Here is a 23,304-nt window from a genome sequence, read left to right as displayed (position 1 = left end):
CACTTGGGAAGGCGAAAGGGGAAGAATAGATAAGAAGAAAAGAGAAGAAAAAGTCACTCGGAGACTCAGTCAAAGCGGAATGTCCGCTGTCACAAGCGTTCGTACAGTCCAGTAGCCTTCAAGAAGTGTAGAAGGGCTTCTGTGGCCTTTTGCATGCAAGAATGCATAAGCCATGGTCCCAAGATCTTTTCCTCCGTGAGCCCTATATTATCTAACAGGCTGAGTTTAGCTTGTAGAGCATGTCGTTGAGCATCAAAGGATGGGCAGTGAAACAGAAGGTGCTCTAGAGTCTTATCGCACCAGCACAAATTGCAGGCCGCACTTTTGACCATACCTATTAGGGATGACTAGGCTTTTATAAATGCGACTCCCAACCATACGGGTAACAGTAAAGTTGTTTCGCAAGGGGGGGGGGGGGGAGCGTCCAAGTGGCAGGTGAACTCTCAAGTTAAAGTCGAGAGAGTGCAAGTGGGAATTAGGGAAACCTGCTGAATGCCATCGTAGAACTGATGGTATGTGCAAGTGATTGAAGTTGACACGCAGCATCCGTTCGTGAGAGCGCGCAGCTTCATCTGCGCAATTCCGCATTGGCTCGGCAGCAACTGAAATACAATTTCGTGTCCTTTCTCGAGGGCATGGTGTTGAGCGTGCCTTATTTTGTACCCTGCTTATGCAAAGCATCACATAGGACAAACTGCAGAGCTTTTAGGGCTGTTTTCGAATCGCAGAAGATGGCTTCGCGATTTGGTGGTTGCTGGAGCACGCGTCCCCATTGGTCTAACATGACACCACTTGCATGGGCCTTATGATTGGATAGAAAACACGACACCTGCACGGGCTCGACGATTGCCTGAAAATGACGTGGCCCCGACGGACTGAAGGGGTTATAAACCAGAGAACCATCGGGAGGAGAGAGACTTTCTTCTTGCCGCAGGCCACAGTGTCCGATTTGCTGCCGGCCGTAACGATGACTTTTTACTGTTATTTTGCTTTGTTCTATTCCTGTACATAATTAAATAAACCTCCATTTCATCAACGCCCACCTCAACGTCGGCCAACTCCCGCACTCAACGGCAAGATCCAAATAATACTTACTGGGGATGCCCCTAAGCACTCTCTTCTCAACATTTCTTTAACTCACTGAAAGATCCCACCCTCGCTTCCCTAAACCCGCCAGAGCTTGACCACTCCACCGCAAGAGCCCTATAGAAACCGTGGGCCACAAAAACACGTCAATGGGTGGAGACAAATAGACTCAGCACCAAGACCGATGGCCAAGCTGGACTCCAACAGCAACGGCTCGGACTAAGAGTCGTGAAGAAATTAAGTTTCTCCCCTCTCTTTTCATCGGACGTATTTTCATATCAATCCATTGCACCTCTCAGTTATATTGGCGCACTAATTGCGAAAATGGTTCTGCTGCGTTTTCACTGGAATACGGTAAACAGGAATGTCTACCTTCCTCAGATGACGGGGTTCAGGCCAAGCCGCAGTAGCGTTGTTAACGTAACGCCTTTGCTAACTATGTAAAGGGTAACAAAGCTGTACACCAAATCACAATTGCTGTATTCTTGGTTATTAAAGGACTGTTTGATAATGTGGCCCATGGAGCAGTTAGGATCGCATTGAAGTACGTCGGCATTTGTGGCCGCATGTGCATCTGGATTCGCGATTATCTAACTGACAGATTTATTTGCATGTAAACTAAAGACGGCCCTATATACCACACTGCACAAATGGTCACGTGGAGTACCGCAAGGCGGAGTTCCCCACACTATTCAATATTTGTCGCATTGGGCTAGAGAACTGTGTGCCACAGAATGTGCACCTTCCTCCTTATGCAGATGATAGCTGCATATGGAGTTCGAGCCGCAGCATGCGTGTTCTACGTGCAAGTTTTTAGAAAGCCATTAGCGGTATCAAAAAGCTCGTGCACAGTCGAGGCAGCAGCTTTCTGATACAGCAGCAGTATACACGTATTCGCACAAACGACATAATCTGCGATTTTGGCACGCTGTCTAATATTCACGGGAGTTATCGTGCATGTCTGCACCGTATTCGTCTGAACGTGGCTTATGCAAAATATTTATGAAAAATTAGGGCGGTAGGATCACCATTGTGACTTGCGCGAAACGTATGAGAGGGCACAGACCACTTAACCTGTAATTGGAACCTCTTTGCACTCCAAAGGATAGTCTTAAAGACGACGTTAAATGGACCATAAGGTTTACACCTTGAGCTCATGTATTTGGACCATGGAAAGAGAGAGAATAAACTTTATACAAAACAGCACGCGAGCGAAGCGAGCGTACGCACTAGATAGCTCCTGCGCTTTGCAATGGGTAGATAATGCCACCTGTGCTTCCCGCGCTACGTAGGTACTTTTCAAATATTTATTGAAGCGCCTCTCTCTCTCTCTCTCTCTCTATCAATGTTTCATCATCTCAGATATGCGAGTACATTCCTTGTTAAATTTTCTTCGACGCAGCATTTACGTAAAACTTCTTTTTTAGATGAGAATTAAAAAAGATACGTCACCTCCCTCTATCCCCTGAAAAGAACAGAACAAAAAGAAGTGGATAATAATTTAGTAGCGTCAAATCGTAATACTTAAAAGTTAATTTTGAGCTAATATCGGGGTGGTCCCTCTCCCTGTCGTGTAGTACGTGTGGCTGTTTTGATTTGATAACGGTCCGAATTTCTGCAACATTCATTTTGCTGCTCTCGTCTTATCACTTTCAGTGAGCAAAAACGCACCCAGAATTTTATCCAATGCGGGGGTGTCATCGCGGTGACTGTAAAGCAACTGCAATGCTCAACAATAAGCAATAGAAAAAGCAATAGGAAATGGCTTTGAGGGTCTGCGGTAAGTTCGTGCTTAGCCGACCTTCTGGTTCCGGCAGGACCGTCTCCGTGACCGTGACTGTTGTGGTAGGAGCCGGTGCTGCTGCAGTTTCCTCTTTTTCTTTCTTCTCCGGTTTTGTTTCCGTGTCTTTCTCCTGCACACAAATTCATATCCATGTGCATATCCATATCCACATGTAGAGTCACGTTAAGCACGCTTAACGTGACTCTACACGAATATGCCAGGACAACTTTGAAGAACTACTTCACTATTGGGCTTCAAAAGCATGCGCTCTACATCTTTATAACTTGATGGTGTGCTCTTTTTTTTCATATTATTTCTTCTTGTCTTTTACGTTTCATCCCAGTGATCTAGAGTAGCATGACCACCTCATGCGCAAACCCACTCATATCACACGGATAAAATTTATTTTCTGTCTCTCTCTCTGTCTTTTCCTTAGTGCGCCTTACTTAAGCTGAAATGATCTTCAATAGCTGAAAGCAGCTGATATTATGGAACGAGTGTGCTGTGCGGCAATATCAAAGAGCACTTTCATTTTGCCACTCCTACTGAACTTCGGTTTACTTTGCTTATATTACTGAAAGAAAAATAATGGATGTTGACCCGCGAATACGGCGCCAAGTATTCATTGTCTCATGAGCAAGATGTGCAATACACTCATACCTGCATAAACTCATATAGTCTAGTCATATACACGAGTATATTTTGTATAAAAAAAAGGACTGGCCTGAACAGCATGCAGAAACAACAGCAGTAAAATGTAATAGTGAAATATGCAGAACAAGGTTTCAAAATAAGACTCAAACTAACACTGCGAGTAAATTCATTGATATGATGTGCGAAATTACCACATGACATACATAACCTACAAAACAACTCTGCTAGTGGTAAGCACTGATATGCACAAAATAACTGTGTATCTATACTTTTGTTTAACAGGGACATAAACTCGCTGCTTGTACGTACTTTTTAAAAAATAAACGGGCTTGTTGGCGCATTCAAACTGCTACTGCTTGAGTGACCGTGAAAAGGACTCACCCCCCTCCCTCCTCCGATACCGCACATATCATCGCTATTTTAGGAAGTAAATATCGAGCCAGAATTTATAATAGTAAGCGTGCTTCCCGCAGCGACCTGGCAATCATCGCGGCATGTTTCGAAGAAGCACTGAATTTGCAACTAGGAGCTAAAAAAGAACGCAAGGTCAATGCAGGCGACCTATAGGTCTCCTTTCTTTTTTAATTTACTTACCCGCCTTAATTGCAGTTTCAGGTCATTGTTCGATTCTCTGAGTGATCCAGTGAGGGCCACTAAGTAGTATATGATGAGTCTGTAAACAAAAACTATTTATTGCAGCCATAGTTGTAAAATATACATTGCATTGATAAGGAAAACTTTGTATCAAATCTAAATGACTATGACGGGAACTGTAAAGTTGCATGCATGAAAATGACACGTTGGCAGTTGCATAACGCGTTCCCGTTGTTACCTTCCTATAAAGGAGGTACACTAAAATAAGAAGCAGGGCCTATAATTTTTCAGAACATATACATGCGCGAAACAATTGCTGTTGAACCCCGATTTTACGAAGTCCATCGGGAATGGTAAAAAAAATAGGGTTTGGGCCAGTTGGTATGCCATGATGCGAGGTGGTGTAACGCGGAAATAAGGGGGACGAAGCGCAAGCGCTGACTTCCAATTAAAATTATGCTAAGAACATGTGCACACATAAACAAAATCGCTCCATCTGCCCAGGCGTCCTGAAATACTTCTGTGCCGAAATGAAACGACAAAATTTGCAAACACGAACCAAAGAACTTCAGACATGTTGTCTAGGAGTTAAAAACCAGAAAAGCCGCTTGCTCATCCAACGTCGTCACTGCTTGTCAAAACCAACGTCGTGTGGTGCAAATATCCTAGCTCGTTCTGCGAAAATTCAACACACGAAGCATTGACACACTTTGGTCCCAAGCGTGCGACTTCCGTTGCCTCGATAATTTCTCGAGCAGTCTACCCAGAATTTCTGCCAACAACTGTGCATTTATTGAAGGTATGCTCGCATGCGCAGCTCTTGCAATGGAACCTAAGGTGCCCCACGTAGCCATTGTGAAGGTTCTTTTTGTGCACGCGCAGTCTGACGTTCAGGCACCGCCCTGTCTGACCAATATAGCTTCTGCCGCATGACAGCGACAAGGCATGCAGTACTTCTTGCGCAGGACAAAAAACCCTGTCTGAGGTTTGTTTCGCAGGGTGACTTCTTCTTGGAGCCTCGGCAGCTTGTTTTGCGCAATCTGGCTAGCTTATTTGGTGGCGAAAATACAACACCGACGCCTGTGCTGTTGTCTGTCTTCTTTAGCCTGCGCGAGATGTCGAAAATGCATACGGTATAACGACGTATGTTCGCTTTCCGCCAGCTACCGGTGCAGCATCGCTAGCGTTGGTGCGTTGTCGCTTGTGCGATACTGACATCTTCTCAGTACCTAAAATCATGACGAACTGGGAAAATACTGCGCCCAACAACCGGCACGCCTGCAACCGGCTCTTGTGATAACAAGAAATTGAGGACGTTGGGTGAGCGCGCGGCTTTTCTGGTTTTTAACTCCTGTAGATAACATGTTTTTAGCTTCATTGGTTTTTCTTGTCTGCCCCTTTTGTCATTTAATTTTGCCACGAAAGTACTTTACGGTGCCTGTGCCAGTGGAGCGGTTTTCTTTATATGTGCTCTAGGGGGGCTTTGTGAGTAAAAGTTAGTTGGACGTCAGCGCATGTTCTTCGTCCCGCTTATTCCCGCGCTACAACACCTCGCGTTACAGAATCGTCAAACTTCCTTACTGACCGGACTCTTGTAAAATAAAAAATGCAAGAACAGCTCCGTTAAACTATAGTTAGTCGGTAATGGCGTTACGCAGGTCCAGTAGCTCTAGGGAGCGATGAGAGCCTGTTCTCCTAGCTCCCGCCTGAGACCTAGCAAATCGCCTCAGGAGGTCAACGGCGTCTATAACCTTTCCACTTGTAGGCACAAGGTCAAGGTTTACATTTATGTCGTTATCTTCAGACACTTAATTGTTCTGCGTCGGCAACAAGCCTCAAAAAATGCTTGTGTCCTGCGGTCGCCTGAAGCGCATTATAACTGCCACAAGATAGCGCAATCAAAGCCCCAGCTTCTTGAACAGTATGCAATTTCATGCAGATGGACTCACGTGGCATGTGTATACAATATATCTTCACAACTCAGCTAAGTGAGCAAAAATCGAATTTCTTTAATTGAGGCCGTGTTTTAATTTTATTTTTGCAATGTGCGCGCAGCTCTCGCTCTAACACTTCGAGCTCTTTTTCTGCCTTGCTTTTTTGGAGTGGCTTCGTAGAACCAGGACTGATGGGCAACTTTTCTAGGTAAGATCGAATTGGTAAATACATAAATCCAATGGCGAGCATTTGGGGAATTAGAATTTGTTTGTAAAATTAATGCATTTCTAAAATCTAATTTCGTAAGTTTGTGGTACAACTGTACATTAAAAACCTCCCGGAAGTCTTGTGCGACTTTGCAGAATCACAAACCCGACATCAGATAAGTAGACTTCACCAAAACAATGAGACGCACCATAGCTGCGGTGCCGACGGTCACCGCTTACAATAAACGTGCTCAAATTAACACTTCTCAATATAGAAAAATGCACTGTAGCAGAATTAACAACCGGGCTAGTTGGTTTGCTTGCATCTGGAAACCTGTCTTTCATGCGCTAAAAGAGTTTTCAATAAGCAGAAAAGTACTTTAAACAGTTTAATCTACCTAAATGTACAGGGTCCTCAACGTATGTGTGTTGACATTCAAGCAAGAGTGTTCAGCCGTTTGCTTACAGCTGCAATTATGACATTTGTTTTACTGGGTGAAGGAACCTTTCTAAATCATTAATGACATTTTATAGATGTGCTGCGGTCTCCCCAATGCATCTACAACGTTAAAATTCATCGAGCATGTTTCGTCAAATGAACATTGTACTTCTACAAACTTCGATTTTGACATTCCTAGTGGTTCGCAAATGGCGAACGTTTTAGTCCCTTGACAAGCAACGCGATTATTTAGTTTAATGCTGGCACCAGTAAGACAAGGAAGGGAAATGCAACGACGATTACGATACTCCCTAATGCGAAACTTGAGCGCAACTCTATATGCGTTTTCATTTCGCGATATATTGGCTGGCGCAGACAATATGTTTCGTGCGGCGCGCTGCTAACGGAGCGCAGTGTGGCCCGACCGCCTCGCCAATCTGGAGATCGCGAGAGGCAGCTCGTGGGTGACGCGTGGGTGCGGTTCCCAGCAGCCGTCGCAGGGAGACCTCCCAGACGGCGCGCGCTACTCTGGCGCCATCTCGTAGCCATAGTCGCCGCACTACGCCTTTCTTCTCACGCTTTCGTCATATCCTCCTCCTCTACTTTCCACCTCACGGTTCCGCTGCACCCTTTTTTTTCTGCTTTCATCCCCCGTTGCGCTCCGGGTTCGCTCTTTCATCTCTCACTGTGCTTGTTGGCTCGGTTGCGCCGACGCTCGCCGCAGGAATGGGTGCCTAAGAGCTGCGCTCTAAGAACAAGCAACGCGAATAACCCAGAGTGGCCCAAATTTTAGCATTTTCTACGGCCCCCTCAAAACATTCACGCTTTACAATGTCCTATACGTTTTCCTTTCGAAAAGCACTTTTTCTTTCTTTTCGAGTTTCGTCCTCAACAGCTAGTCGTAGTAAGCGTTTTCCTCTGAGAAATTCGTACTATATCGGAGAGCCACGCCACACTGCGAAACTGGTGGCTTACTGCGACAAATGATCTCACATGCGACATAATAACAAAAAAGGCTCTGCCCGTGCGAAAGCTGCAGAAAGTCATATGGGCATTTTACCTTGCCAAGTGCGCTTGCAGCATGCATAACAGACAAAACTATATATAGGTAGCAATAGCAATCACAATGCAATGTGCATCCAAACACAACCTTACGTCGAGTGAATGCGTTCAACACGGCGGCACCCTTACATCAACAAAAGGATGAGAGGTATCACCACACCAGGTGACGTCAAATACTCGATAATCTTGTTCATCCAAGTCGGTAACGTGTTGTCTAAATAACCGGTGAACACCCTGTAAGCCCGGAAGTAACCACTAGAAGGAAAAAAGAAAACGGTACAACTTCACGTTAGGTTCGAGAGACTTAGTTCCCTTCATCTTACTAACTTCGCGGTGTTGTATCGGCAAATGAAAAAGGTGTAAGCGCTTGAAGCGCAAGTTGCAGAGCGGAATCTCGGCTAGCTGTTCTTAATTATTGCATGTTCGGCAAGTCTCCACAGCTCAGAATCAGCAGATTATTGTATAGCGAAAAGAAAAATAGTGTTTACCAACAAAAAAAATGAAAATGGAACCACTTCAGCGCTCTATGCACGTTTCACAAATAACTTGACTAAAATTCTGGGCGACAGCGTAGTCAAAGTCAACGTCAATCAGCTGCTGTCATCGAGTAGAGCGTGAATGGTTGACTGTCATTACACAGATGCCCTCGGAAGAGGCCCTCGCCCTTCAGCGGAACATATTAATCGAACTATGGTCATTATTAATTAAATTTAATTATCACTTTGAAGTAAAGTTCGAAGTTTCAGGCAAAATATGAGACACTTCCTTCTGATACCTTTCCACAAGCTCTATTAATCACTGCTGATAATATAGGGCCATTGATCCCGGTATAATGATTGATCCCACTCAAATCTACTTTATCTATATATAGGTGTACAGACGACCGCAATAATTATCGTTGCACGAAATTCGTTAAGTCAAATTTGTTTTCTACTCTACCACTAATGCTGGAATTCAGGTGAGCAATCAGTCGGTCCTGTGTACGGGGAAGTACTCACTGCCCCTTGCAATTGGACGGTATTTAAGCTGACTTCGTCAAATATGTTTTTCTTTTCTTTTTCCAGAGCTCCCACCGAAAATTTTTGCGGTCGTAGGTAGACTAACTTATGAGTAGCAGTGCTACTCTATCACTTGCTTACACATAAATTAAATGCTTCGCATGTATCTCACCTGAAAGGCCCGCAGTGCCAAGATGGTTCCAGCCATACCATTGCGTAGCCAACCGGCAGTGTACAGACGAACAGCATGATAAGTAAAAGCATGAAGTAGAAATTGTTCGAGCCAGATGCCTTGAACACAGTCTCGTGGGGAATGTTGCATGTCAAAACAGCCCAGGAACGCAGGTACATCATAATGCACAGCTTGACTGTGTTCACGGCCGGGAGCCCCGGTGAAAAAAACATCCCCATCCTGCGAAAATCAACACCATGTTTGGATCTAGCGCAGGCAGGAGGGCGTTAAGAGAGCACACACATTTGTCAGCTGTGTTCTTGCCCTTCAGCATTGCTTGCCACACTAGTAATCAGGAAGATGACCAGATAAAGTTACAGAATGCAAGAGTTATTAACAGAAAACATTTTTGTTTATCCTCTTGAAAACAACTTGGCCGTGAAACGAAAGGGCAGACATGTTCATCATTCATTTAGGCCTCATTCACAAATGTTAGCCTATAGAAATGGACATTTTAGCACTATCGCGTAGTTAGTACTTAAAAAGAGAGCTACGTGGTTCTCTGCTTTGAGAATCTTCTTTTTCAGACAAGAAAAAAATTATGATTTGCGCCAATTTAATGCGAACCACAAGTGGTCGCGGACAATGCGCGCCCTTTTTTAAAGCGTTACTCGTCAATCAGCCCGCTCAGGGAGAAACATCGTATCCTGTGTCCGTCACGCTGTGTCAATATGTGAATGTATTTCATGTTTGTTCTTTGCGCCTTTACAACAAAACTCTAGAGAAAGGGATATTTCCATCTGTGCAACGTTACGCCTTCCTTTCACTAAGAAATACCTGCTGCTCTCGTACACTAGTCGTATGGCTAGAGGATATCGCTGCTGTCACAACGTGTCAGCTTATTAGTGCTGGAATTAGATTTTACTAAATCAACATACATATTGCGGAGATATCCGTTTCCTAATTTTAATAGTTAAGAAGAACCTTTTTCTGTGGGCCAACTCATACTTCCCATTCATGGGCATATGTGAAATGCAGGTATGCTCTGAGTAGACGACCGCTAAACCCAGTTGAACAAAGTTTGGTGCAATTAAGGGCGAAAGCTGGCATTCAACTGACTTGCGCACGCACTCTTTATTCAGACTTTTACTTAAGTTCTCCAAAACCATCAAAATAAATAATTATGATGCATAAGTGTTTATGCCTTCGTATCTTTGAACCAAAAACAAATGCTGCCATTCTGTAAACTGTGGTATTCCAAAGCGGAGGAAAGTTTGCACCTTAATTGACATTATTACATAGTTCACACGAGTTATGCAAAAGTCTCTGAAGTCAGCCCGACTGAGTGACCGTTTGTGAGGCGGTGATGAATATTACACTTCGTTTCGTCTGCTTCCAGCGCACCTGAACTTCGTCCTATCTCTTCCACTTAAACCTTTTTCCCATTTTGCCTCCCCCAGCGTAATGTATACAAATCGGCTCAGCCTTGCTTAACGTCCCTGGCTTTTCTTTATCTCTATCTCCTCATTTAGGTTCGCATGTTTCTTGACATCGCCAAGGCATGGTTGTTACATACGTATGTACCTCCAACCTCAATAGTTCTCGAAGCCATAGAAATCGACGAAAAGTGAAATTCCTTCACTTCACGAAAAGTGAAATTCCTTCAATGAATATGAACATGTATTAGATACTCCGCTGAACGATCACCACGTTGTTCGCCTTAACTTCAGTCTGTGTGGCGAAGTCGCGAGATTTAACTATATCGTAAATTCTGTGGTCTGAAGTTTTGCGGTAGCCTGTAAATGTTCCAGCAGTTCGCCAAAGCTAAATATTGATGCAATAACCTAAACTTTTCTTAAATGTGTTCCTCTAATCAAGACAACGCAACACAAAAACACGAAGTGACCTCACTACCAGGTGGCAATCTGCAGATGTCAGTAATCCCTCACACAGGAAATCCAAATTCACTACTACTGAACTGCTGTCGCAGTCATTGTTGTTCGTCGTCCAGACATTTTTAATGTTCATATTGATCCGCATTCAATCATGATACGTAGCATGCAAAAACAAACAGAGCATTGCTTGTCTTCGAGTAAACAGATATTAAGAATTGCTGGAAAATATTTTCAGGTTAGGGGCTGTTTCTCCGCGTTATCTGCGATAATCTGCTAATACCTTTGGTAGTAAATTTTATTGATCCACTCTAGTTCACGTGCTAGAACGTTTAGCGAAAACAAGTGCCGCAAATCATGACTGCGAAAAACTAATTAGCAGAGCCAGCTGGCCAATCAAGAAGAGCTTTTCTGAACGGGAAGCTTGGTCAATTGAAACCCTGTTTTCATATTTCAGTCACGTAAGGGTTTTGTTTGTTTCAACATTGTTTATTTATATACGGGATAATGAACTAACATTCTCCTGAGAGCTGGCTCTGGTTGGAACTTATAAGACTTGGTATAAGACTTGAACAAAAGGCATGAAACAGCTGCAACCACTCAGCTCACCCTTTTTATCAACTACAATTACAAACAAAGCTTAGCCACTATGTTAATTAATGACCACAAAATAATCGCCCCTAATTTCTCTTACCACACCATGCCTTGATTATTGACTAAGTGTAGTATGTTTTCGGCAATCTTGAAGTCTCCATATCCAGGCTGTAAAGATAAAACGGTGATAGGCAATTAGCATTTCTGCCACACTTTCCATGACATTCATGTAATACATTAGTTCGCGGTGATATAACCTACACCTACACCCACAATATACACCTACAACATACACCTACAATATACGATTACAGTAGCATAATAATTTATAATTAATAGCTGTACACATAGCGTTCTACCCATGTAACTGTTTTGACCTGTAGAAGTAATTAAATGTGAAGTTCCAAAAGACGCCAGCTCAGCGAAGATGTTGTGCAAGAAAAACTACATGCGACATTTCTGCGTAGATTCTGCAACGGACGATTATTCATTGTTGCCATTCAAAACAAAAGTCACCGCCCTCCAGAAGTTTTCTTGCCCTTGTATTCTGAGTTGTGAATTAGGCCAATTTGTGAATTGTACCAATTTTATGTCAGTGTTATATGTTACAAAACGCATTAAACCAATGTGATGTTCACTTTCTTTGTGAGAAATTGACAGTAATCTGGAGTACTAACGCATGCACTGTCTTGTGTACAAGTAGACAATAAAGATGAACAAAAAGAGACCATGGCGCAGTGTTTAAAATACAGGGCTTGAAAATTCCAGTATAATTCTAGGCATATCTGCCCGGATGTCTTTCTTTATGTTACATTTTCGTGCTTGTATCAAAGTACAATACCCATTCGCTAGCTCGTAGGTGCTATTGGCAGCAAAACGTTTCTCTAAGGCTTGTCACTGTTTCAACGAGCGAAAAACGGCCTCTTGATTTCTGGCTCTGTTATGAGCAGCACAAACCCCTTTTTTCGCTAAAAGTTTCTCATACTTTCCGCCTAGTACATGCCGTCACTGACATAGACAGCTAGTGTGTTGTAAAACTTGCAATCGCAGTAAGCTGTGCTTCCAAGGTAAGGTATTCCTACGCTTCTCTGTTATTCGAGAGCACCTAGCTAGCGAAGAAGTTTCACACGGACTACAAACGCCCTTTAATGTTGCTGGAAACTGGAATTTCCAGCCTAAACATTTATTCAGATAATATTCTCTACCTCCTCAGAAAGTATTCGGATAATCTAGTATTACCCGTTAACTCCTAGTAGCGAATATAATAGCTTGATTTTCGTTGCTTTTTAAATTTAAATATTCGCACACTTTTAACAACAAGAACTCTTACAGATAATACAGATCTCCTTGTCATGTTTTAAAGCTTGAAAGCGTGCGAGCGCGTATATTGTGGGACCATGAAAGGCTGACGTATCGTGGAGAGTCGAATATTGCTTACTGCGATGTCTATTAAATCCAGTGCAAGCACTTACAAACCCTTGTTCGAGGTCCCAGCACCAGCAGTCATTGGCATAACGTACAATGAGAGCCCTTATGAAATCGGTAATAAGGGTTGATGCTATAGTCATTACAAGATCCATTACTGTAATCTTGACAATCTCCTGAAACGCAAGCAGAAAAAGTATGTTTCAGAGGGGTTGCGTAATTATAAAAATTATGCAGCATTCTTATGCCAGCGTTGTGCTACAAAGAATAAGTCCGTCCAATATAACTACCTGACTTTCATTCCTAATCAACGACAACACAGATTTTATGCCAGCAGACAATGGTGCATGAAGGCTAAACGCCTATTTAGGCTTGTTTCTTTCAACAGTGAAGTCACAGTTCACAGTTTCAACAGTGTCACAGTGAGCTTGCAGAAGGCAATTGGGTTTAGCCGAGAAAACCTCTTAAGAATCAATTACCTTAATTAAAAACATTATCTGCTACTTATCAGCTTGCAAAGTTCAAATATGTCAACTCGTGCAATTTTTTTCTTCGTTTTCTCGTGTGCCTGAAATTTCAGCTTTTTGCGGCAAGCTTGTGCCGCACCACTTAGGTAAAAGGCCTGTACCATTCCAGCCGCAACGACTCGCCGGAAGACGAGAAGAGCCCATACGTCTAATGAGACGTGTGAACACCTTGGCCACCAGATTTTTTCCAAAGCATGGTTGTCAAGGGACTCCCTGCCTTCGGACGTGACGTCACAGCTCTAAGCGCACGGACATATCACCCAGGTAGTGTTGGCTTCGGAAATGTGCATATTCAGTAGCTTATTTAGCTATGCTATATTTACCTTTGAAAATCAACAATTTAGTCTGTTTTATTCACAAGCGCGCAAGCTGAGAACATGCAGACACACATTTGCGCGCAACATATACAAGGTGTTCAGGGAACACTTCCAGCTTTTTTTTTTAAAGTTGCCTGCGGCAGACTGCACAATTCTAGTCCATGAGCTAGTCTACTCGAAGAGGCGGATAATATTTGCATAAATGATTCAAATGCATAATAGAATAATTTACAAAATTCACGAATTATGTGTTTAACTAATTACCTTATGGCACATATTGCAATTTACAAATGCTAGCAGGTGAGACTTCAAGGCATATCCACTTGAAAAGAATTGTGTGGATGACACCGTTTACGAGATATGCGCCGTCAAACTTGCGTTAAAAATTCACTGTCGTTCAACTTACTTTCTTAAAAATTTGGAGGACGCTTAAGCTTCGCGTGTAAGAGTGGAATGCGACATCATTCAAAGATCCCTGACTGCTTCTCACGCTTCCCGGCAACTGGAGCGTATGTAACCGTAATGTTGGCCGCGAACGCTGTGCACGAAGAACGGGGTTTGTGGTAGAAACACGGCTTCTTGCGTGGGCCGCGATGCGGCAGATGCGAGCGCCAGCTGGAGGTATTGCAAGGAACCGGGCTCGCCGCTCCGTGGCCCCCGAGACACCCGCGGGCCGGCGCGCGCAAATGGCGGACGCCGCGGCTGGTTTCTAAATGGTCGATACGCTGTAAAAGGGGTTTCTTTGAGTTTTCGCGTAACATAATTGTGTTTTCTCGTATAGTCAAATTACAATACAAGAGCTATGTCTGTAGGTTCTGTGTATGTCGTAGTTTATGATTTCTTCACGTACTTTAGCTTGAGGAATTCAATTACTTCAGTAAATTCATTGCGCTACATGGATAGCCTGGCTATGGGTGGTACGAAAATATTTTGTCGGCGCGACGTCCAACGCTGGCCGCCGACGCGACAGGAGCTCCTTAAGGCTATCGCGTTGAGACCATGTAAAGACGTCGTTTTATGCATTGAAGCAGAAACGTAACTGGAACGACAATGCAATTCTGCGCAAAGTTCAGGAATTAATATCTCTAAACTAGTGCCATCGCTAGAATTTGTAAACTGCAATATATAACAGGGAAATTAGTTAAAAACTTAAATAGTGAATGTTTGTTTATTTGTCGTTTATCCATTTTAATGTTTTGTGTAGGCAATCTGCGCCTCTTCGAGTAGTCCACAATCGTGCTATCAGCCACAGGCAATTTTTAAAATTTTTTTAAAATGTTCGCTGAAACAATCGGTATAGTGTGGCTAACACACTGCAACAGCCTTATAGCAACTAATCACCAGTCTGTGATAAATTAGGCAAACGAAACTTTAGCTGCTTGTTCTGACCGATTGCACTGACACGTAATTGTTTGAAAGACCCAACTAAACCGCTAGGATGTGGCGAGGCTGGTAGTTAAATATGTCCGCGACTGCAATTTCCACAAAGCTCTGTGCTATTTGCAAGAAAATGTTGATGAAACATTGCGAAAGTATTTATGAATAAAACCAATTTACTCAAAGGCCCCTCACCATGTCTTTTGTAAACCGCCGCTCAGCGAGCGATCAACTAGGTAGAAGCAAAGGAAATGGTGCGGGTTGATGGTGCGACGATGTGAATTATCCCCTCCCCCGCTACAGAGGATCTCTCAGATTGTTTCAACTTGCAAGCGACGTTTCTTCCCTAACCCGGCATCTAAATCGTCGCCATAGCAGTTGCCAGCCTGCTGTTTCCTTTTTATTCAATATTATATCTTTCCGTGTGTTGAAACCTATTAATAATCTAATAAAATATATTCACAGACTGATTATATCAGGTTCTTTTTGCGAGTGGTAGAATTCAACCCGGTTTAAAAAGTAAAGTTCCCTGAGCTCCTAGGCAAAACGCGGGCAAGGCCGTGGATGATGGAAGAGAGTGGAATAGGGAGTGGCAGTTAGCCTCCCATCACGGCCATGTCTGGCAAGAGTTTCACCGTTCAGCAACGTTTCCTCCAATTTTAAGAAGGGTTAGTTGCGCTTTCCCCTCCCGTCCTCTGGTTGTGCTTTTGGACTACAAAACTTCATGACTACATTGTCATCGACTGCCTTGACATTACACCACTTATGTTCTTATAATCCTGCGAAGATGTTACCAATCAGGCGTAACATCATCAATGCTTCGTGCTTTTAATATGACCTTCAAGAGCCAGACATAGCTTTCATGCTTGCAATGAAACCTCCACGTACCTGGCCGAACATCGTCTCCCAACAGAGTTTCCTGAGTTTTTCTTTTGTCTGCTCGTCCACCTTGAGCAGGTCCTCAGGCCTAAGAGGGCTGCCAGGTTTCCGCGTACTGGGCTCAGTGGTGGTCGACGTTGTCCGTGTGGTCTCGGACGACGTCCACGATGGAATGTCGAAAGGCCCGTCGGTGGCACCATTGCACACGGACACGTACACCACAGTGCAATTGTTTGGGTCTAAAGTCGTAGCGAACTCGGTCAATGTGGGCACGGTGGTGTCGTTCGGGTCCCGCGGGGTGCCCACTGTGCCCTTCCACAACGGTGGCCATTTTTCTGGCATGGAACTTAGCTCTTCGTCTGTTACGTTCACAGTCTTCGAGTAGTTGTCTACGTAAATGACTGGCATTGAAATGTTACCATCGGGACTCGAAGGGAACCGATATGTCCAGTTGGCCACACCTATCACCGTGAAATTAGTTATTCGTAGCAAGATGGCGTCGTAACCTTCGAATATCCTTGTAGGCGGCACCTGAGTGGTCGTGGATTCTTCAGTTTGAGCTGTTGTTGGCGCCGTTTCGTTTATTAATGATAAAAGCGTGGTGGTCATCTCATCCAGGTAGGTGCCGTTCGTGACGACCAGGCTCTCAGACTGCAGAAATGGCAGAATCCCTGCTCGGGTAAGATTCACGCCCAGTTGGAAAAGAAGCGTGCAGTTCACCGGAATGATAGTACAGTTGCCGTTCGGCGTAAGAAAAGGTCCAGATGCCCCCTGCGCGAAAGATTGTCCCACCAGAGCTTCAGCCAGCGATGCGATGAAAGGCTCCATTGTCGTGGTCGAGAAAATCGAGTCCTCCGACATCGTGGACGGAACAAAAGTAGTGGCGTTGCTGTCGAGTATTGTGGTGTTCAGTATCGATGGTTCCAAAAGACCCATGTCTAACAAGTAGGTGATGTTCTCTTTTATACCGACAAGGGCAGTGGTCTGGAAAGAAGGACAGAACAGAACGGTAGAAAGAACACATGCTTGCACAGAGAAAATCAGTGTGAGAAAAGGAAAAATAACAGAGAATACAAAAACAATGGTTCCTCACAAGCTGTGGGCTGTTCAAATTAATATTATTTACAACCTGGTGTACTTGCTTTCTGGTTGTGCTTATGTTTTCATTCAGCCGAATTAAAATGTGTAACACCGGTGACTAACTGACATCGTGCGATGAACAACGAGTGGCAACCATGAAGCGACACGCGGCGAGCAATGTTCACACATACGCGCCTTGCGAGCCATATTATTGCATATTATTGGGCATATTATTAATGATCTCATTGTAATCGCAGTATTTGAAGCAGAAAGTTGGGCGACTTGGAAATTCGACAAATTCATGTTTCCGGGCGTAAAAAAAACTAAAAAGAGCGCAGAGAAAAAGACAGCTGGACAGGTAGAGCCTTCTAGCGTTCTACCTGTACAGTCGTCTTTTGCTCCGCGTTATTTTTTTTTTCGTTTTTTTCCTTACGCCCTGTAAAATGTGATTGGCTTCTTGAGCAATGCGCGTAGTAGGTACGCGCCATTGTACAGGAAGCATGCAAGTGAGCAATGTCTTTGTTGTCATCGATCATAGTTGCGTCATATTCATCTGTGGTTCACGGCACCTACTGCACCAGTTAATAGTGCAAATGTATCGCGACGGCGCCTGCTCTGACCGCATGGTTCGCAGAGAAGAAAATGCGGTAATCGTTATTATGCTAAAGGCACATTCATTTGCGGGAATCCGCGTGTGAAATATGAGCTGGCGTATTCCGAAATCCTGCTCTGACTGTGTGTGATTAGCACATGCTGACTCCAGACGCTGAGCTAAACAGTCCCGCCGCGAGTGATTGACCTAGAACAGCCCCTATTCGACAAAAGCAACCACTTATGCGCGAGTTTAGCGAGCGACCTTCGTTACTCGCCAGCGTCAATACCTGCTTCACATTACCTTCACAATACCTACTTCACATTAAGATATGGCAGATCGGCCTGTTCATGCATACAACAGCAAACCTCCTACTAAGTCCACCGACTAAAGAAAAAATCGTTACTCACCATACTCATGACTTTCCCAAACAAAGCGAAAATTAGAGTATATAAATTTAGCAAATATAATATCAATATTCTGAAAGAGATAATAAAAAACTGACATAAGGCAAATGTCCCGGGTACATACATTTCTACTTAAGCGGAAAATGACCAAGGTTTGCATCCCAGACATATATCAGGAAGCAAATGTCGCGTATTTCAAACTGAGCGATTGATTGATTAAGTTTAGCTACCCAGAGCAACATAGAGACATCGTAGATGGAGAGATCCTTTAATTTGACTACCTGGGACACGAGCCTCGTTAGGCGAAGATTTTTTTTTGCCTGCCTCCTTGAAGTTAGGCGTCGTTCGGTCACTGGTCGTGTTTTCGCCAAGTAGGCTGTGTGGTATTTAGGCTATCGTTTAATAAAGATAAAGTAGATGTGCGATGGTGGGATTCGAACCAGGCTCCCAGTGTAGGCAGAACTTTCCTTTTTTCGGGAGGGAGGGGGCGCACCCATTTGACCTGGAGAGAGGCTGAGAAGCCTAAATAGAGGTAACACATAAATTGCAAGGGGTGGGAGGGTGGCGGGGGGTGACGCACGTGCCCGGTGTGGTTCCCCCTGGCTACGCTCACTGCGGTGCTCCCAGATACAGTAGCCCTATGCTTTAAGCATTAAGCAACATCCGCGGGCTTTTAACGCGCACTGAATACTTAGTTTTAACATTATTCCCTCGTGGCTGCTAGCGATTTGAGATGGCTTAAATGTGCATTGATGCTTGAACACGCGCGAACGCGTCAAGCATCTCATCTGTAAATCATCTCGACACGTGAACGTCCGCTGAAGAGCCATGTGACAGTACGCGACAGTTGTATGTGGCGGTACCTTGCGGAAACAAAAGAAACGACCGCGTTGCGCGGGAGATGTGAATGGCTCATGAGTACTTAGCCTCTTTGTCAGGCTTATTCGCTCACAGCAGCTGGCTCTTTAAATCGTCGTTTGCCGGCACTTTATTAAAGTTATCCCTATCCTATCCTTGGGACAGCTGAAATGCTCATTTGCGCTAGATAAGTAACAAGATTAGCGCGACTGCTGAAACAAATGGCGCTTTGTTTACACCAATTCCAACAGTATGTAGGATCTGCATTATCAGTTTTCTTATTCCACCCCAATCGATAACGACCGCCGCGGTTAAACTTCAAACCCATGAACTCCGGCTCTGCAGCAGAACGCCATAGCCATTAAGCCACTGTCACGGGTAAACCAAGCCAATGCACTCAGATATTTTGCATCAATTAGATATTTTTCTCCTGGTCTGGCGCCACATTCGTTCAACTGTCATGATTGATTTGGGTACAAAGTCCTTGTGTTTACTTTGGCCAAATTTCAAAACAAAATATATATTTCAATGTCGTCCGCTACACCCCGGCTGTGGTTCATTTGAAGCCGTTTCTTTTTAATATTTTGGTTTATCATTTTCATTTAATAATAACAATAATAATAATAATAATAATAATAATAATAATAATAATTTACAGTGAAACCAGAAAGAATATTACTATGCTTGATTTAGTAAAAGTTTACGACATACGGCGTCCTGGCCTCGCCAGCGTAAGAACGTAGGATCGCACTGCTTCCAGCTCCTACAAATTATTGAGACTTGGTCGTCGCATTGCGACAGCCGGGTTGTATTATTATTATTATTATTATTATTATTATTATTATTATTATTATTATTATTATTATTATTACTTCTGGGTTTAAATGCGAGCGCTTTTAGGTAGCTTGTAACAAGTTTGACAAGGTCCAGGGTACAGGGGACCGTACGATAGAGCTTTGTTACAAGCAGTCCAGAAATCTACTATGATGAAGTTAATGCAATTGTTTATCTACATTTTCATCTTCTGTTCTCGTCCCACGATCAAACTTAGTGTCATGAAACGCCTCCCGCTTCAACTTCAAAGGCCAGTTTGGGGATTTAATTTTAATGGCATTAAAACTTGGTGCAGTTTGAGACAAAATGTGTTCCGACAATGCGGTCTACCCTCGAAAGTGTACTGGCGGTCTTATAAATTTGTGCTGTGCAAAACGCTTCGATGACTGAAAGAAATATGTAACAAAAGTCCTGTGACTATCTGTTGGAAGCACTTTTTCACGCTTAAGTCATCAAGATTGTTATTTTCAATCTGAATTGAAAATAGAGGAATCATTTTTTTTTCAACTACATCTCGTCCGACAACCATTAACCACAATACTTTGTGACATCAAAAATACAATACTTCTTAGAAGCAAAGTCTATTTAATATATGCTTATTTGTGCCTTTTGTGACTTTAACTATAGTAAGCAACGTTTCCTGAAGATTGCGCTTCCAAACAAACTTGCTGTTCCGACGCCACATAGAGAAGCGCGCACCATGGCATTATATACGCTCTCTATAGCATAAAGTATGCGCGTGTCTATACCAGGCTCGAAAATAATAGCATAAAGGCACGTAAGGCCTCAGCTGCTGAGTTAAAATAGCGTTGTCCTGATAATACGGGTACTAGAAAACCTTGTGAGACAGGATATTCATTCAGACATTGTTTATTAGTTGGCGTTTCATGGGTAAGGTTCACTGCCCTGACGTAATTAAATAACGGAAGTCAAGCATGCTTAAGTCAAGATTGTGTGAAGGACATGTTTGCTTACGCCCGTGTCAATGGGGAAAAGCTAATGGCAATAGCCTTGCCCTGATGACGTCGGTATCACAAAGTATGCCCGTTGCACAATCCTCTCCTAGCCTTGGTTCTCACGGTTTACTCCGAAGGTAACTAAAGGAGCAGTGATTATTTTCATGTGCGTTTCATCCAAACTTACCTTGCTAATTGCCATCGAAGCTGTATACGTGGGTGATACTGCTCCATCAAACCAATCAGATCAAAGAGATTAGGGTAAACAATGGATATCATTGACACCACCAAGGTCACCTAGAAATACGAAAGACATGTGCATGACAGCATTGGACATTGTGCGTGACAGCGTATAGAAATGGCGGGAACAGAAAGGGCTGGAAAAACATAATCTTGCCACGCAACCTTCAAAACACGCAACGTACCTCATTTTGGCGGTACCAAGTCTTTTCAGCTTCCGGTTCTTGAGACCGTTCAACTACGAGAACAACAGCGTATGCACTTGATGCAAGCAGTATTAGAACTATTAAATTTGCCAGGGCCCTGAGAAACATGATTTTCCAACTCCTCTCTTCCTTTTTTCGTTCCTTCTCTTCAAGAATTGCTTCCTGCGTAAGATAAAAATAGATTTAAGAAAAAGTTTTTCAAGAACAGGTTATACGTACACGCAACAGCGCGGATGCTCTTAAAATTGTGACGACAGCGGACACAGTAAGATGAAGATTTGGAGGGATCATGGCTGGCCGAACAATAAACAAATTATGGGGTTGTACGTGCCAAAACCATGATCTAATTATGGGGCACGCTATACACCCTTAAACAACTGTACAACTGTACAACAACTGTACGCTGCGCTCGCTACTTTCCTGTCGAGATTGCTTTGTCATGCTGATAACGCGCATGCCGTTTGTGACTTGGAAGTACCGGGTTTGCAGCGTTAAAGAAAGGAAATGCGGACAAGACAGATGACGATTATTATTTTGTGGCAAGATACGACCCAATGCGTGTAATTTTGTTTAAGAGTGTAATGGGGGACTCCAGAATAATTTGGACCACCTGGGGTTCTTTAACGTGCACCTAAACCTAAATACACGGGTGTTCTCGCATTTCGCCCCCATCGAAATGCGGCCGCCGTAGTCGCGATTCAATCCTGCGACCTCGTGCTGAGCAGCCCAATATAATAGCACTAAGCAACCACAGCGGGTCGTGGCTGAACAAGGGAAGCATCATTCTATAACGAAAATTTTGTCTTCTTCAGAGCAAGGACTCATTTGCTTGGCAGCGTTTATGCAGCTCACGCTCCCCTAGTGGCGAGTATGATGGAGGTTACGAAAGAGTAAGGTGAAGGCTGGGTAAGGGAAATGGTAATGTTCAAAAGGGGCGCTATAACGTAAAACTATTCCAAACTTTTCTATTCCAATTCTGCTATCAGCCCTCCACGATTGGTCAAAAACTTTTTTCGGCCACGCCCACTTCACCTGTCTGTCACGTGACGTCACGAAAACCGCGATACCTCCCCATCTGATATGATGTGTACACACTGATTATGCATGATTTGACAGAAAAAAGAAAAATAGTTATTTCTGATTCGACCCCTTTTCCCTCGGCCCTCGGCTATTGGTAAAAAGTTTTCGGGCTGCACCCACTTCACCTGCCCGTCACGTGACGTCACAAAACCGAACAAACTCACCTCGCCAAAGTGACGCGTACGCGATAAAGATGCATTAATGTGCCGAACAAAACTGTATTTTCATAGGAATAGCCGCAGGCTGCCCCATTCCGAAAGGAATAAGAGATGGCTGCCGCCGATCGCTGAGACGCTGGCTACCCACACCTGCCGGAGAGCATGTGTGTATTTGCGTATAATAAAACTTCTTCCGTGGCTGTGTAATGTTTTCGAGCCCTTTCGGCACGTTTACCACCTCATTCTGCCAACTCTTCTTTGCTGAGGGTCAGTTTTAGCGTCATTCTTAAGCTTCCGTTGCATGCCGCCTTGATTTTCGACCAGCCACCACAAGCTAAGTAAGGGAAAGCCGACCCATCGCAGACGCCGGCACCATCCTCTTCATCCGGTTATCGATTTTCAGTGCACTGGCTCTGCCCCAGTGAATCCCTCTCCACTCGAGCGTGCTCCTCGCCTCTTATCAGCCAATTAGGTACGACAAGCCGCTCAGTGTAGGCAATAGTATTCGTTTTTCAAGCAAACAAAAGTGACCTCCTATGAACGAGGAGAGCGTTTGATTGGTCTGTTCAGACAACCTTGCGGGTGACCACCCGGTGCTTGAGTCGGTGGTTACGCAAATTTGACATCAGAAGATTGGAATAGAAACATATTGGAATAGTTTTACGTTATAGGGCCCAAGGAGGGTTAAGTTGCGATAGGGAAAGAGGAGAGCGCCGGGAAGGGGAAGGGAGAGATGCTGCAAGTTTTACAGCGAAGCTGTTAGCCTCTATCGGGATTTTTTGTGTCCGCATGCGCAGTGCTCACACGAAAATGTGGGCCGATCCCGGAGACAGTGCAAAGAAACGGGAAGCCCACAGTGCGCTGCTTCCCAAGAGGCATCACATGACGTCGTCAAGTGACATCGCTTGACGAAGACGTCATCGCGTGAAGACGTCATCAGGCGATATCGTCGC

The 23,304-nt window shown here is 44.0% G+C and overlaps 1 protein-coding gene across 1 annotated transcript in view; it reads right to left on the bottom strand.

Moving 5' to 3' along the window:
- LOC135900103 (transmembrane channel-like protein 1) overlaps nt 1–23,304 on the bottom strand; it is a 122,729-nt gene that overhangs the window by 32,354 nt on the left and 67,071 nt on the right. The window contains exons 10-19 of the mRNA XM_065429550.1: nt 21,093–21,275; nt 20,855–20,964; nt 18,023–18,092; nt 15,950–16,924; nt 12,888–13,016; nt 11,516–11,583; nt 8,930–9,169; nt 7,889–8,014; nt 4,118–4,196; nt 2,888–2,999 (exon numbers count right to left, since the gene is read on the bottom strand). Of these exons, the coding sequence (XP_065285622.1) occupies nt 2,888–2,999; nt 4,118–4,196; nt 7,889–8,014; nt 8,930–9,169; nt 11,516–11,583; nt 12,888–13,016; nt 15,950–16,924; nt 18,023–18,092; nt 20,855–20,964; nt 21,093–21,275 (2,092 nt within the window). The remainder of the gene's footprint in view (nt 1–2,887; nt 3,000–4,117; nt 4,197–7,888; nt 8,015–8,929; nt 9,170–11,515; nt 11,584–12,887; nt 13,017–15,949; nt 16,925–18,022; nt 18,093–20,854; nt 20,965–21,092; nt 21,276–23,304) is intronic.

Source organism: Dermacentor albipictus, chromosome 1, assembly GCF_038994185.2.
Source record: "Dermacentor albipictus isolate Rhodes 1998 colony chromosome 1, USDA_Dalb.pri_finalv2, whole genome shotgun sequence".
NCBI lineage: Eukaryota > Metazoa > Arthropoda > Arachnida > Ixodida > Ixodidae > Dermacentor > Dermacentor albipictus.
This window is presented reverse-complemented; position numbering and strand designations above follow the sequence as displayed.